Source organism: Orbicella franksi, chromosome 2 (genome assembly GCF_964199315.1).
Source record: "Orbicella franksi chromosome 2, jaOrbFran1.1, whole genome shotgun sequence".
NCBI classification, from domain to species: domain Eukaryota; kingdom Metazoa; phylum Cnidaria; class Anthozoa; order Scleractinia; family Merulinidae; genus Orbicella; species Orbicella franksi.
In genome coordinates, this window is record NC_138146.1 from 5,539,777 (window position 1) to 5,553,184 (window position 13,408).

The window sequence follows — 13,408 nt, forward strand, 5'->3', positions numbered from 1 at the left end:
ATACAGCAGCCGAACTGATTCCAGAAAGGGTGGTCCCGGACGCCCTCGTTATGTCATTGAGGAAGATCAAATACGTTTTTTAAGAGAAATGCATTTTCCATGGAAAACGATAGCCGACTTACTTGGTGTAAGTGACAGCACCCTTCGAAGGAGGAGATTGATGTATGGCATGACCGACCATGAAGAGTCAAGCTGAACTCAGATTTCAGATTCTGATTTGGAGAGAATTGTTCAAGAAATCCAAGAACTAACTCCTAATATCGGACAGGCCCGACTGCTTGGTGCTCTGAGAAGTAGAGGACTAAATATTCAACGATGGCGAGTGAGAAATTGTCTTCGCACCCTTGATCCTGTTGGTACGGTTTTACGTTGGCGTTCAGCAATCTACAGAAGAAAGTACAATGTTCCAACTCCAAACGCCCTCTGGCACATCGACGGTAATCACAAACTAATAAGGTGGAGACTTATAACTCATGTTTGTGTCGATGGATATTCCCGAATTATAATTTATGCACACTGCTGCAATAACAATAAAGCAGATACAGTCTTGGAACAATTTGTTGGAGGCGTCAACAGTTATGGATTACCCTCAAGAGTGAGAAGCGACTATGGTATGGAAAATTTCAAAGTAGCAGAATTTATGTTAGAGCAAAGAGGTTGTGATAGAGGTAGCATTATAACTGGTAGTTCTGTGCACAACTTTCGTGTGGAGAGGGCCCACAGAGATATTTACTCAGGAGTACTTTGCTTCTTTGCAAGAACATTTGCTCACTTAGAGGATAATGGTCTCCTTGATCCTCTCAATGAGTTGCATTTATTTGCATTGCATTACACATTCATTCCCAGGATCAATAAGTGTTTAGAGGAATTTAAAAGGCAGTGGGAAAACCATCCTTTATCTTCCGAGGGGAATCGTTCTCCTCTTCAATTATATACAGCTGGGATGCTGGAAAATGAACTTTCCGGATATGCTGCAGTTGCAAGTGTGTTTAATCCTAGTAGCATGCATGATTACGGATTTGATCCCTCGGGTCCATTTCCCATGGAAGAAGAAGACTATCAGGTAGTGGTTCCAGATACAACTGTCCCACTTTCTGATCAGCAGATGGCATTGTTGGAAAATCAGTGCAATCCTTTGCAAGAAAATGACAGAAGTGGTGAAAATACATACTTAGAATGTTTAAGGATTCTGTGTTCTTTCATTTAAAGGATATGGCCTAAGCTGAATGTGGTAACGAACTTGTATTAAGAAAGAACATGCATTAAGAAAGACATCAACACTTGAGACTATAATCTGCACAAAACACAACAGCTTTTATTATTGGATGTAATATTCTCTTCTATAACTTTGATATTTAAAATAAATTTAAGATTACACAAATTGTTTGAATCCCCAACGTTGAAAAGAAATGTAACATATTTACCTCGAACAAGCCAGCCTTGATTACACTAGAAGACTGCTGGCATTCAGAAAAAATGTATTTAAATGATATCTCCTGTGTTTGAAATCATTTATGTTTTAAGCAAGTAGATGCAATACTGCTTTAACTCAACAGTTAACTCAACAGTAAACTAACGGCCTGAGAAACTTAATTGGAGGTGATCAAGATTCAGACAATAACTTTATGGTATGTGATAATTCTTCACAAGATGTTCATTTCCCAACTATCTGAATTCAAAATGGCCATGAATTCTTCTCTGAGCTCACAAAAGCTTGCATATGTGCTTGGCACCTCCAAAGTGCAACCGCAAGTGTGAGCAATTGGTCTTCTTTGAAGACCCTCACTATTCGTGGACGATATTGTCAAAGCATCAGTGACAATAACATCAGCTGCAGTAGTAAATCTCAAAAAGGTTGTAAGCTTTGCTTCATCAAGCCCTCTAATAAATCGCTTGAGGTGGGCCATGGCCTCAGTCTCAGCAGCTGTAGCTGGACTTGCTTTGAGCAGGGCAATTACTTTGAGATTAGTTGGTATAATAGAGGAATAAAATTGATATAACAAACTTACATCTGGAAAATAGATCTTAAAGTGGGCAAGAATTGGCTGCCAACAATCACTCACATATTGGGGTTTTTGCACTATCTCCTTGTGGGCAACCTCTCTCATGATTTCTGCTACATTGCTGGGTGTGACCTTCCGTTTACAATCAAATGCTGAGAAAAAGTCAAGCATCTCATCGCTGTCACAAGCAATAGTATTAGCCAAGCAGCCCTCAATAAGTTTGGTTTCAGAATGAGAAACATAACGCTTGAAAGAATCTTGCAACATTTCCCAGGTAATACTCTCCTCCCTAAAAAGACAAACAGCAAGGAAGGTCTTGCTTATCTTGTGGGGAAAATACTGACTCTCTGTGTAACCCTTTACAAGTATCCTTGCTACTGCTTCCCACTTATTCCTGTCAAAATCATGCCTGATATAGGGAACCCTTTCAGTCTCCCCCAACATGTGTGACTCATAGAAATCTTTCCAAAACAATGAAAATACTTCCCTCAAGACCCCAATACCTTGTCCAGCTTCTTCATGACCAAGCTGATTTATAATGATGGCACTTAAACTGAACTTAATTATGGATGGATCTGAGAAGATCTCAAGCATATCAGTCTTAACATGCAACCTGTGCACTCTTATAACTTTAGTTGGCACTTCACCATCATTTGATTGTGCAGTTTCACCATCATTTGATGGTACAATTTCACCATCACTTGATGATGCAATTTCACCACCATTTGATGGTGCAGTTTCACCTCCATTTGATGGTGCAGTTGGTGAAAATACATGATTAACATTAATGACAGCTTCATAATTATTGTCAATAGACTGACTGTCCCACATTTCTGGGAAGAATGGCATTGGATCTTCAAGTAGGAGTGGCACTCCCAGATCTGTGGATACAGATTCACTTTCTTGCTTCTGTAAACTTGAAGAACTTGTTTCAGCAGGGTTTCCTGTGATGTCGTTAGTGTGTTGGGCATAGGCTGGTGTCATAAGCTGTTCATCCTCTTCATCTCTATCCTCCTCTTCAAGGGGCTCCAAACATCTGATGTACACACTCCCTTGTCCTGACAGTTTTATTATCCTTTCACCATCCATTCTCACTCCCTTTGCTAGTTTTGGAGTCACTAGGGTTCCATAGCAAGCCTATAAGGTATACATTTACAATCAAAAAAAGGAAGCAATTCTCATCAAATACACAAGTCATGTGAATGACAGGAAACAACTGCTTTGTAACCAAGCAACTGTTTACATGCTTATGCATGTGAATTTACCATCACAGTTTACAGGTATGGTGGTTTGAAAAGGGAAAAAGATATTCTCCATTTTACTTACACAAAAATAAACCTTATGTCAGCTGTTGTCTTTATACCTATTGCTGTTTTGTGTGGAACTGGGATACATTTTTGTCTTGGAATCACTAAAAAGCCCTTGACTTGTGTTCAAAAAAGATGTGTGGTTTTTTAAAGGGGTGGGCAAAAGCAAACACACACTGCACACACACACCTAAAACAAGCTTTAGATAAAAGTGGCAAAAGGTATATGTAGTCCCAAAGGCTCCATGTATTAGTCAGTCATTTCTGCTTCATACTAAGCTTTTGTCTCCACAAATTGCTTTGCATTTTGCCCTAAGAAAAGTTGTGCTTTCTAAAAATGTCTTTAATATTTCTTTGTTTCTCTTGATGAAAAGAAAAACAAACAAAAAATAATAACTTACCTTAAGGTATTCAAACATAATATCATCCCTTGGAAGTTGGCTTTCGATGTTTCTTTTCAAGTCCAGGTGAGTCCAATCTTTGTTAAAAGGCAACTGGTGGATAATAAGACCCCTCTCCTCCAGCTTCACTTTGCTGACATGACTTGGTACTTGGTTGGTATCAGGGTTTGGAATTATCACCAGGTCTTTGTGGATGATGGTCTTATTGGGGCGCCCATTCTTCTTTCCACGAGACATAGAATTCGTAGAACTACTCGTTGAAGGTCGTTTTCTACTCGTTGCTCCACGTGCGTTGTAACTTGGGAATCGTCGCGCAAGCTCTGCTGCAATCGACCCCGAGCTTGAAGACGAAATAGAGTTCGTTGAAGAGCTGTTCGTCGCGGTCAACGCTGCCACATTTCGAATGTCCTTGTTCTGCAAGTTCCCAATGGCCTCGAGGGCCTGTTTGGCAATGGCACACGCCGAGGAGATTTGCTGCACGTCTTCCTTGCTGGCAGCCATCTTTGTTTGATTTTGGGCGCAATGCATTGTGGACGTCATTAAAAATTCGAAAGTTGACCATATAAAAAGTGTTTAGTTGACCATACAAAAAGTCGAGTTGACCATAAAAAAAGTCGAGTTGACCATATAAAAAGTCGAGTTGACCATATAAAAAGGCGAGTTGACCGTATAAAAAGTCCAACAGACCATGGAAATATGTAGGGAATATTGACTGGTTCGGCGCCCCATAGAAATGCCTCATTCATAATAATTTAAAAATACTTAACACTAAAATGAATCTAATTCTTTACTTGAAAACTATTCTTCAGTCTGTAATGCCCACAGCCCGATTACGGGCCTGCTAAAAGGTCCTAAAACAAAGCAAAAGAAAATGAAGAAAATTACTGCTTTTTTGCGGAAAATTGTAGCGACTGAAAACGATGATTGAACACTCTTCAAGTGCATTCTATTACCCTGATGAGATAAAATCGTATGAGAATAGAAAATTCACAAAGTTATATCACAAACAAATTGGTACCAGACAGGACGAAGGAAACAGCTAGGAAGAAACTGGAACTTTCTTCGATGAGCAAAAGAGTACAGTACATCAAAGAAAACAGTCAGTGACATTCAGTTAATAAGTTAGTCAATAAAAAAATTAGTGTGAAGAATAGAGCAGAGAGAGGCGAGCGCTCTCGCCAACTAAATTTTGTATGGATATCAAAGTGATTTTTATTCCCGAGAAATGGTCAGGGCAAGGAGTTCTACGCCCTAAACTTTTTCTAGGTATGTAAATGTCATCTACGCTGTTCATAACCGAGTAAAGCGCTTCCCAAGTATTTTTTTCTAATTAGTACTATCTCACTTTTATGGAACATTTCCTTAAATGTAAATACTGCACTGGGGAATAACCTCTCATTAGGAAAATAGGGGCCATGTAACCGCCAACCAAAAGCAGTGGCACTAATAAAATGAAATAGCAAATCGAAATCAAAGTAGAACTTTATTTGTCGACAGGGTCTACATGCGTAACCGCCTACTCGACTATAGACATTTCAGCAAACCGACCTAATTGAACAACAACAAAATAAAACGAGGAAATCTACATTATAAACACAATATGCATATCACTACATTTGGATATCAAACAGCAAATCCCTTCTCAATTAAGGATGACCGAATAAAAGAAAGCATGAAGAAAATTTGTTTAAGCTTGCAGTGTTAACGTTTAACAATTATTTACGCTTGAGCATAGATTTGAATATCGTCGTCGATCTGGTCAGTTTTATTTAGCTGTGGCTACGAGCTGCTGTGTTTCTGAACGCCACGAGAAGGGATATAAATTTTCCACCGTTCGCCTCTTATGCTTAGGGAAAATAGTGGATCAATCCAATTCGTTGAGACGAAGAAAAGGAGTTCACGATCGCTGCAGGAACTAAAGTTTGTTTGCTACATTTTACATTAGAAGATCTTACAAAAATCGTATAAATGAGGAGCTTATGCAGTGTCTGGTGGTGTTCCAACACGATTTACATGGCCAGTACCTTCCCGAAAGTAAAGAAAAGCTCCTCTTGAAAAACATCCTCTGTCTCAAAGGAAGAAGTTGACTTCGCGTCCACTCGCACGGAATCGGACGAAACAAATACTACGGTGTAATAACCAAGCGAATGAACTTCGACTGCCCCCATTGTTGTATCCAGTGAAAAGAACAAACTTTAACAGTTCCCTCGGCGATCGTGAACTACTTTCCTTCGTCTGTTTTCCCTGAGAGGCGATCGCGGAAACGAAAAAAAAAAATACACTTTCTCTGCTGTGGAAGATTTCATGCAATTCCTTCTGGTGGTATTCAGGAACACAACAATTTATAGGAAGGGCGAAACAAGAACAGACCAGATCGACGGCGGAGCAAGACTTTTCTGTCAAAACAAAACATGAAAGCCTGACTAGCTAGCTTCGCTTGCATGCGACTCGTCCCGGGCGACAACCGAGCGGTCCGCCATATTTGCATTCGGTGTATTGACAGCTAAATGATAACAAGTGAAAAATCGCGCATGAGCCATTTACGTGTACATGTAACAGCCCTCACCTCACAACTGTCACAGATATTTTCAAACTCGCCGAAATTTCAGATTATTCAATATTAACTGATGCACGTATATCTATAACAGTGTGTTTGCTTTACATTCAATTAACACATGGCAGGTATCCACCATAGGCAGACTTTTAAGTTTGTCTTCGAAAATAAATTGCATCAACTAATGCATCTTTCATTACCTATTCTTATGATGAAATGACACAAAATCCAGGTACAAGAAGTCATAAGCATAAAAATAACTTGATTACCTGGTAATGCTTACAGTACCTCTTACTGTCTGTATATGCCATCCATTAACTGGTACTGCCTGGACAATACACATTATTTTTCTGATCACATATTTTAAAATATCCCTGTTATATCATTTGTCCTGAAAAAGCAAATACATGAAATGTTATGCCTTTGGCACTAACCAAATACCTTTACATGATGTACAATGTACACCAAGTCATGATCAACATTTACAATTCTTTTTACTTTCAGTATAACTTTTTTTTGTAACTTTTTGCAGTGTCATTTTTCTTCACTTGAAGAAAGGAATTCCACATTAGGTAGTAATTCTCTAGGAATTCACAGGGACTGATAACGATTAAAGAGTGACTAATTTTAGCAAAGGAGGCATTCAAATGCTGGGGGAAGAGATGTTCTGAACTTTCTGAACTTTTCCCCTTACCTGTAATATGATGACTAATATGAACTACGATTCACAATCAACACCAACATCAGGTTATAATGTATACACATGTATATTTTGTTGTCTTCTGTAATCATAAAAAAATAAGCACTTAAAACCCTCCATAAAGTTCATAGTCATTATAACACTGCTACATGCAGCGCTGTTTAACTGAAAATCAATTTAAGTGAAACTGTTGAAACAGCTCTGTCAAAATTGTTTCTAGCAATTAAGGCAGGATAACAGAATATACATGTGTTACAAAGTAAAGGCCAGAGATGCATCCATGTTATTTACTAGTGAGGATTTGGTGAGCTTCTGTGTTAGGTATGGTGGAAAATAATGGACTCTAGGTTGCAAAAATGAAGGTTCCTGAGACATTTTGACAGGGCTGAGAGGAACTAATATATTTACAAAAGAAGAAGTTCTTGCCCTGTCCAGTTCTCTGTCATAAAAATATCTTTTACATACAATTATTATATATGGCTTGTGTTTTAAGCCGATATGATGCACGCTCTGTTTGGCTAATTCTAGTGCATTATTTACATTTACATGGTATTCCTCGGTAAAATCGTAAAACATCATGTGTGACAAAAATAAAAAAAATGAAATGAAATGCCTCATTCATAATAATTTAAAAATACTTAACACTAAAATGAATCTAATTCTTTACTTGAAAACTATTCTTCAGTCTGTAATGCCCACAGCCCGATTACGGGCCTGCTAAAAGGTCCTAAAACAAAGCAAAAGAAAATTAAGAAAATTACTGCTTTTTTGCGGAAAATTGTGGCGACTGAAAACGATGATTGAACACTCTTCAAGTGCATTCTATTACCCTGATGAGATAAAATTGTATGAGAATAGAAAATTCACAAAGTTATATCACAAACAAATTGGTACCAGACAGGACGAAGGAAACAGCTAGGAAGAAACTGGAACTTTCTTCGATGAGCAAAAGAGTACAGTACATCAAAGAAAACAGTCAGTGACATTCAGTTAATAAGTTAGTCAATAAAAAAATTAGTGTGAAGAATAGAGCAGAGAGAGGCGAGCGCTCTCGCCAACTAAATTTTGTATGGATGTCAAAGTGATTTTTATTCCCGAGAAATGGTCAGGGCAAGGAGTTCTACGCCCTAAACTTTTTCTAGGTATGTAAATGTCATCTACGCTGTTCATAACCGAGTAAAGCGCTTCCCAAGTATTTTTTTCTAATTAGTACTATCTCACTTTTATGGAACATTTCCTTAAATGTAAATACTGCACTGGGGAATAACCTCTCATTAGGAAAATAGGGGCCATGTAACCGCCAACCAAAAGCAGTGGCACTAATAAAATGAAATAGCAAATCGAAATCAAAGTAGAACTTTATTTGTCGACAGGGTCTACATGCGTAACCGCCTACTCGACTATAGACATTTCAGCAAACCGACCTAATTGAACAACAACAAAATAAAACGAGGAAATCTACATTATAAACACAATATGCATATCACTACATCTGAGTATCAAACAGTAAATCCCTTCTCAATGAAGGATGACCGAATAAAAGAAAGGATGAAAAAAATTTGTTTAAGCTTGCAGTGTTAACGTTTAACAATTATTTACGCTTCAGCATAGATTTGAATATCACAGTGTGTATTTTTTCCGACGGCTTAATTTAGCTTTGCAGTCATTTTACCGGCGGTAGCTTTACCAGCTCTCAATTAAATCAACCTGGAAATTCACCCAAGCATTTCGCCAAACTGAACAAATTGAACTAACAAAACGAGGAAATACTTTGTAGTCACAATATGTCACAAGTAAGTTTAGCAAATCCTGTTCGCTTCGGCTCAAAATGGTTTATTAACCTCTATTATATGGCTAGCTCCGCGAGCGGGCAAGATGAGTCAAATCCTGCGCTGTGATTGGCTACCCGAGCGGGCAAGATCGAGCTATCTTGCCCGCTCCGTCTCGGTCCATAAACTCGCAAAAAAAGAACTTGGCCAATATCCAGCCATCTTGACCTCACGGTAGCTGCCGGTTTCGCCCCATGGCGAGTTCGCCCCCACCGAGGTCGCCCCACTGCCCCACATCATTTTCATCTAAACGCACGCACATCGACTCAACTTGATCGAGTTCGCCCCCAACCCCGGGCCCCCAACCAGATCGAGTCGCATATAGAGATCATTCCTCGTTCTTTTATCCACAGCCTTAGTGAGGAAACTTCGCTTGGTGACTTCGCTTGGTGGCGAGTTCGTTGGTGGCGAGATGACCGGTAACCGTTTGACTTTGTCGCAGTGCGCGCGCCGGCTGTAACAAGCTAACAATCATCATCTAAGCTTATCAGACATACATAGACTGAAATGGTTTTAAGAAAACGTTTAATAACTCGATAACAACAACGTAAATACGAATACAAAATTTTGGGGCGAACTCGAAATAGAGCTTTTATAGTGGGGGCGAACTCGGTGGGGGCGAACTCGCCATGGGGCGAAACCGGTATCATTCGTTTCGCCTCCTTCCCCAGAGCTGTCCCGCTCTCTTTCGCGATCTTCTTCGCTACTTCTTTGCCTGTTAATTCTTGCTTTCTGTTTCTGTTTTTTGCTTCAGTGCAGCCCCATCTTAAAAACGTTGGATCAACCTCCGCTATCGTTTGTTGGCATAACAAATAGAAATGAGTTTTCTTTTCTTGAAAACTCCCGCCAAAAAAACATGGCATTCTTCCGTTCCCCTGTTCGCGTTACCACGAGGCTCCCCTCCCCCTCCCTCAGAGTCTGTACGGACGGCGTTCGCTCGCTCGTACGGTGACGTAATAACCAAATTTTCCCGGCTTGATGGGTTACCAAATCTGCTAAGGAATGGGGCTTCGTCCTTGCGGCCCTTCGGGCCGCCGGAGCTCCGCTATCAAGCGGTCTGTGTAAAACGCAGACTGCAGACTGCAGACTACAGACCGGGGGTAAAATGCAGACTGACGGTAAAATGCAGACTGCAGACTGCAGACCTGGGGTAAAATGCATACTAATTATGAGGGTAAAATAAAATATTAGTAAAAACACGAGGATCAAATCTGGATCAAATGAATACTTGGGAGTGTTCGTACGCATACCCGTAAGTTTTTTTCCAAAATCCCGAAAACTCAAACGAAAAGGCGTTTCCTAGCCTTAGTCAAACATTATATTATCAACCTCGAGTTCTTGAACTCACCATTTTGTTGAACCAAGTCTCCCACAAGGGCCCAAAAGAATCGTAACTGTATGCATCTTTCCTCTGTTTACGTGGTGGCCATTTTGAATTTTGTTTACGCGATCAGGTCTGGGACCGACCAACTCTTGCAGCACATTTTCTTCATCCTGTTTTCATCGACAAAGTCTTTAACAAACGTTCAAACCACCGCGTGTAATAGTTGCTTCAAATTGCCCTGGAATTGTTCGGAACACAAGGCAAGCAAAACACGACAGCACAATAACAGGGCAAGCTAAACTTGTAGGTACCGAGCCTAGTTTGTGGAAGACATTCAATCTTTGTACTCGACTTTAATATATCAAGAGGTTTGTGAATTGGTATTTGCTGAAAGGTGACAGTCGGCTATCCCGGCAAACCCGAGGAATAATAACTTTTCGGCGTTCTCAAATAATCGTTAGTAAGACCATTTTGATAGAAAAGATGCCAAAACTCAATGTGTACAAAATTCAACTTCCTTTAATCAAGCAAAACACTCTTTATTTTATCCTTATGACTCGTTTTATATTATTAATATTTTATTTTACCCTCAGTCTGCATTTTACCTCTGGTCTGCAGTCTGTAGTCTGCATTTTACCCTTAGTCTGCATTTTACCCCCGGTCTGCAGTCTGTAGTCTTCGTTTTACACTGACCGGTTTATCAAGGTAGCTTTAGCTGAACTTAAGTAGAAAGAGAAGTCATGTCATTCATGTATCATCACCTCAGAAGTGTTCTGACGTTGTTTTAATTTGAATAAAAATCGATGCCATTGTACATATAATCTTATTATTAGTCTAAATAGGAAAAAAGACAAAAAGTAAGACGGGGAGGATGAACCATGGGTATCTTACGGTTAGGTCCTCACATACCTGGCTCATTTATTAAATGACAATTTATCTTATCTACACAGGATTTCCTTATCTCATCAGCAAGTATGCTAAAGACTTTGGATTGGTGGATGAACAGTGTTTCCCATATGAAGCCCAAGATGCTCCCTGCCATGAGCAGGCATGTCCAAGGCAGTTTGGGACTGGTTACCATTACGTTGGTGGTTTCTATAGAGCTTGGAACGAAGTGTTGATGAGATTAGAGTTGCTCAAAAATGGTCCAATAGCAGTCTCTTTTGAAGTGTATAGTGTCTTCAAGAATTACAAAGGAGGAATATATCATCACACAGGTGAGCTACTCATAAATTGTGCCATGTGGTGTTAAACAGATCTGATTGGTAAGAGGCAGGCTTTTTACCTACTATGACTGTGTCTTCGCAAAGACTGAGAACTACATAATTCACGAACGTGATTGGCTAAATCGATCTTGCATTCATCTTCACCGCAGTCTAGTTTTTCCCGTCTAGACCAAAGACCAGCATCTAGGTAGGCTTGATTTCCAGCCGTTTTGGGAGTGCGGTTGTTTATCCTCCTACCAACGTTGTGTGGGGCAAGGACTGCGGGCTCATAAAACGCTCTTCCTTTTACAGGACGTTCCAAACCAAAAATCGCTTGGCTTCTTTCTGCTAAAAATATCATACGGAAGAGCCCAAAAACGAAAACAAAAAGGTAAATGATATCAAACGAGCATTCAGCAAACTTTGGCAACAAAAATTCAAATCGAAATTGAGAAGTTGTTGCAAAAAGTAAAAAGTACCAAGTATGACACTAAGAGCGAAATAAACGCTGCAAAAAGATCAAAGGTACCCACACAGTAGCCCCCTCAGAAACGGTCTTTAAAGACTCCCCCTTCACCCTAAGATTTCTAAGGTCCTCAATAAAGGCGGGGTGGGATCATATTTCAAGCTAGTTTGACCGGAGCTAACCCACCTCAATCTTTTCCACTCTTAACATCTTTATCTGGGACACGTACTTTGTGCAGTGGCGGATCTAGGGGATGCCCCACACCCCCTTGTTTTGGGTTGAAAAAGAAGAAATCATAGAAGGAAGAAAAGCCGCCAGGGCAAGTAAAACAAGCCCCCCTTCCCCCCCCCCCCACCCCTTTAGCTCAAGCTCTGGTTCCGCCACTGTTGTGAACGTATTTCAGTCAGGTTTTCGATTCACTTATGTTTGTCATCCTAATACCGCGGAATTACACAGGTCTGACGGACAAATTCAACCCATTCGAGATGACAAATCATGTAGTCCTGGTCGCGGGATATGGAGCAGACAAGGAGACTGGGGAGAAGTTCTGGATTGTGAAAAACAGCTGGGGAGAGGAATGGGGCGAGGATGGTTTCTTTCTTATTCGACGAGGAACCGACGAATGTTCGATTGGGAGGATTACCGAAGCGGCCGAACCAGTAATGAGCTGACGAGCACTGATATGCTAATATGTTACGTCGGCGATATGTTGATATGAATTTCTGGATAACAGTAGCAATTTAGCTGAAAATTACCTGCGGCGTTCCCTAATTAGTTAAATCAAACAAGTACCTTATTATAAGAAATTAACGTTCGTGTTAATTAACGTATTTGAAATTAACGCGACGTAAATTAACTCGAATTGAAGGTAAATTTGCTTCTCAATAAAGGAGCGAGAGGGGGCAAAATTTCAAAATGAGGGATATTAACGCGTCTGCTACACCAAAAAAAAAAAGAAAAAAAAAACAGAATTTGTTGAGAACATGAACCAATTTATTTTAACACTGTAAAGCTGACAGCGAACACGAACAAAATTCATTTGAAGTACAGTAAATGATTTACTAATGTGAAAGGTTGATTTGAAAAGTGCACGAATAAAATTTATTGTTTTGCTGTGTCAAGAATGTCTGGAGTTTGTCACAGATTTGGGAGAAAATAATGGTAATTAACGTCGCGGAAATTAACGCGAGACTTAATTAACAGCGCGGAAATTAGCATTAACATAAATTAACGCCACTTAAATTAACGCGAATTTCAGGCCCGGTTTAAACGTCGCATTTTACATGCACCGAATCTAATTGCTGAATTAAGTGCATGTAAAATGCGACGTTTAAATCAATTAAATGCGACATATTTCAATTAAATGCAAGTTCAGTCGCATATTCGACTAATCCAGTCGAATATACGACTGAAGTTCGACAGTTGATTCAAACGCGGCATTTTACATGTGCCGAAAGTTATATTTTACCCATAACTCCGCAGTTTTGTGCTGCATGACACGCGCACAACAAGCTGAAGGGAATTTTTGGCGGCAATTTCCGGCAGCAGGAGATGTATCATGTAGAGGGAAGGCTGTTGAAGATATGTGTGGTTCTTGCTTCGCTCCGATCGTGTAATGT

At 39.9% G+C, this 13,408-nt stretch overlaps 2 protein-coding genes across 3 annotated transcripts in view; one reads left to right on the top strand and one right to left on the bottom strand.

Annotated features, from left to right (window-relative positions):
• The window catches only part of LOC145477895 (dipeptidyl peptidase 1-like), a 214,226-nt gene extending 201,466 nt beyond the window's left edge, over window positions 1-12,760 (top strand). For both annotated transcript variants that reach the window (XM_081455764.1, XM_081455763.1), the window contains 2 exons: window positions 11,069-11,335; window positions 12,246-12,760. In XM_081455764.1, the coding sequence (XP_081311890.1) occupies window positions 11,069-11,335; window positions 12,246-12,460 (482 nt within the window). In that variant the 3' untranslated portion in view covers window positions 12,461-12,760. The remainder of the gene's footprint in view (window positions 1-11,068; window positions 11,336-12,245) is intronic.
• On the bottom strand, window positions 1,540-4,435 carry LOC145477886 (uncharacterized). The gene is made up of 2 exons (XM_081455751.1): window positions 3,712-4,435; window positions 1,540-3,140 (listed from the first exon to the last, which is right to left on the bottom strand). Exons 1-2 carry the CDS (start codon window positions 4,249-4,251, stop codon window positions 1,644-1,646), a joined length of 2,037 nt encoding a protein of 678 aa, XP_081311877.1. The 5' UTR covers window positions 4,252-4,435; the 3' UTR covers window positions 1,540-1,643.
• Window positions 12,761-13,408: the final 648 nt, after the last annotated feature.

Excerpts from the sequence above, each read along its gene's own strand:
- LOC145477886 (XM_081455751.1), bottom strand. The coding sequence starts at position 4,251 with ATGACGTCCACAATGCATTGCGCCCAAAATCAAACAAAGATGGCTGCC. Across the intron at positions 3,141-3,711 it reads TTATGTTTGAATACCTTAAG|GCTTGCTATGGAACCCTAGT; the intron begins GTAAGTTATTAT and ends TATACCTTATAG.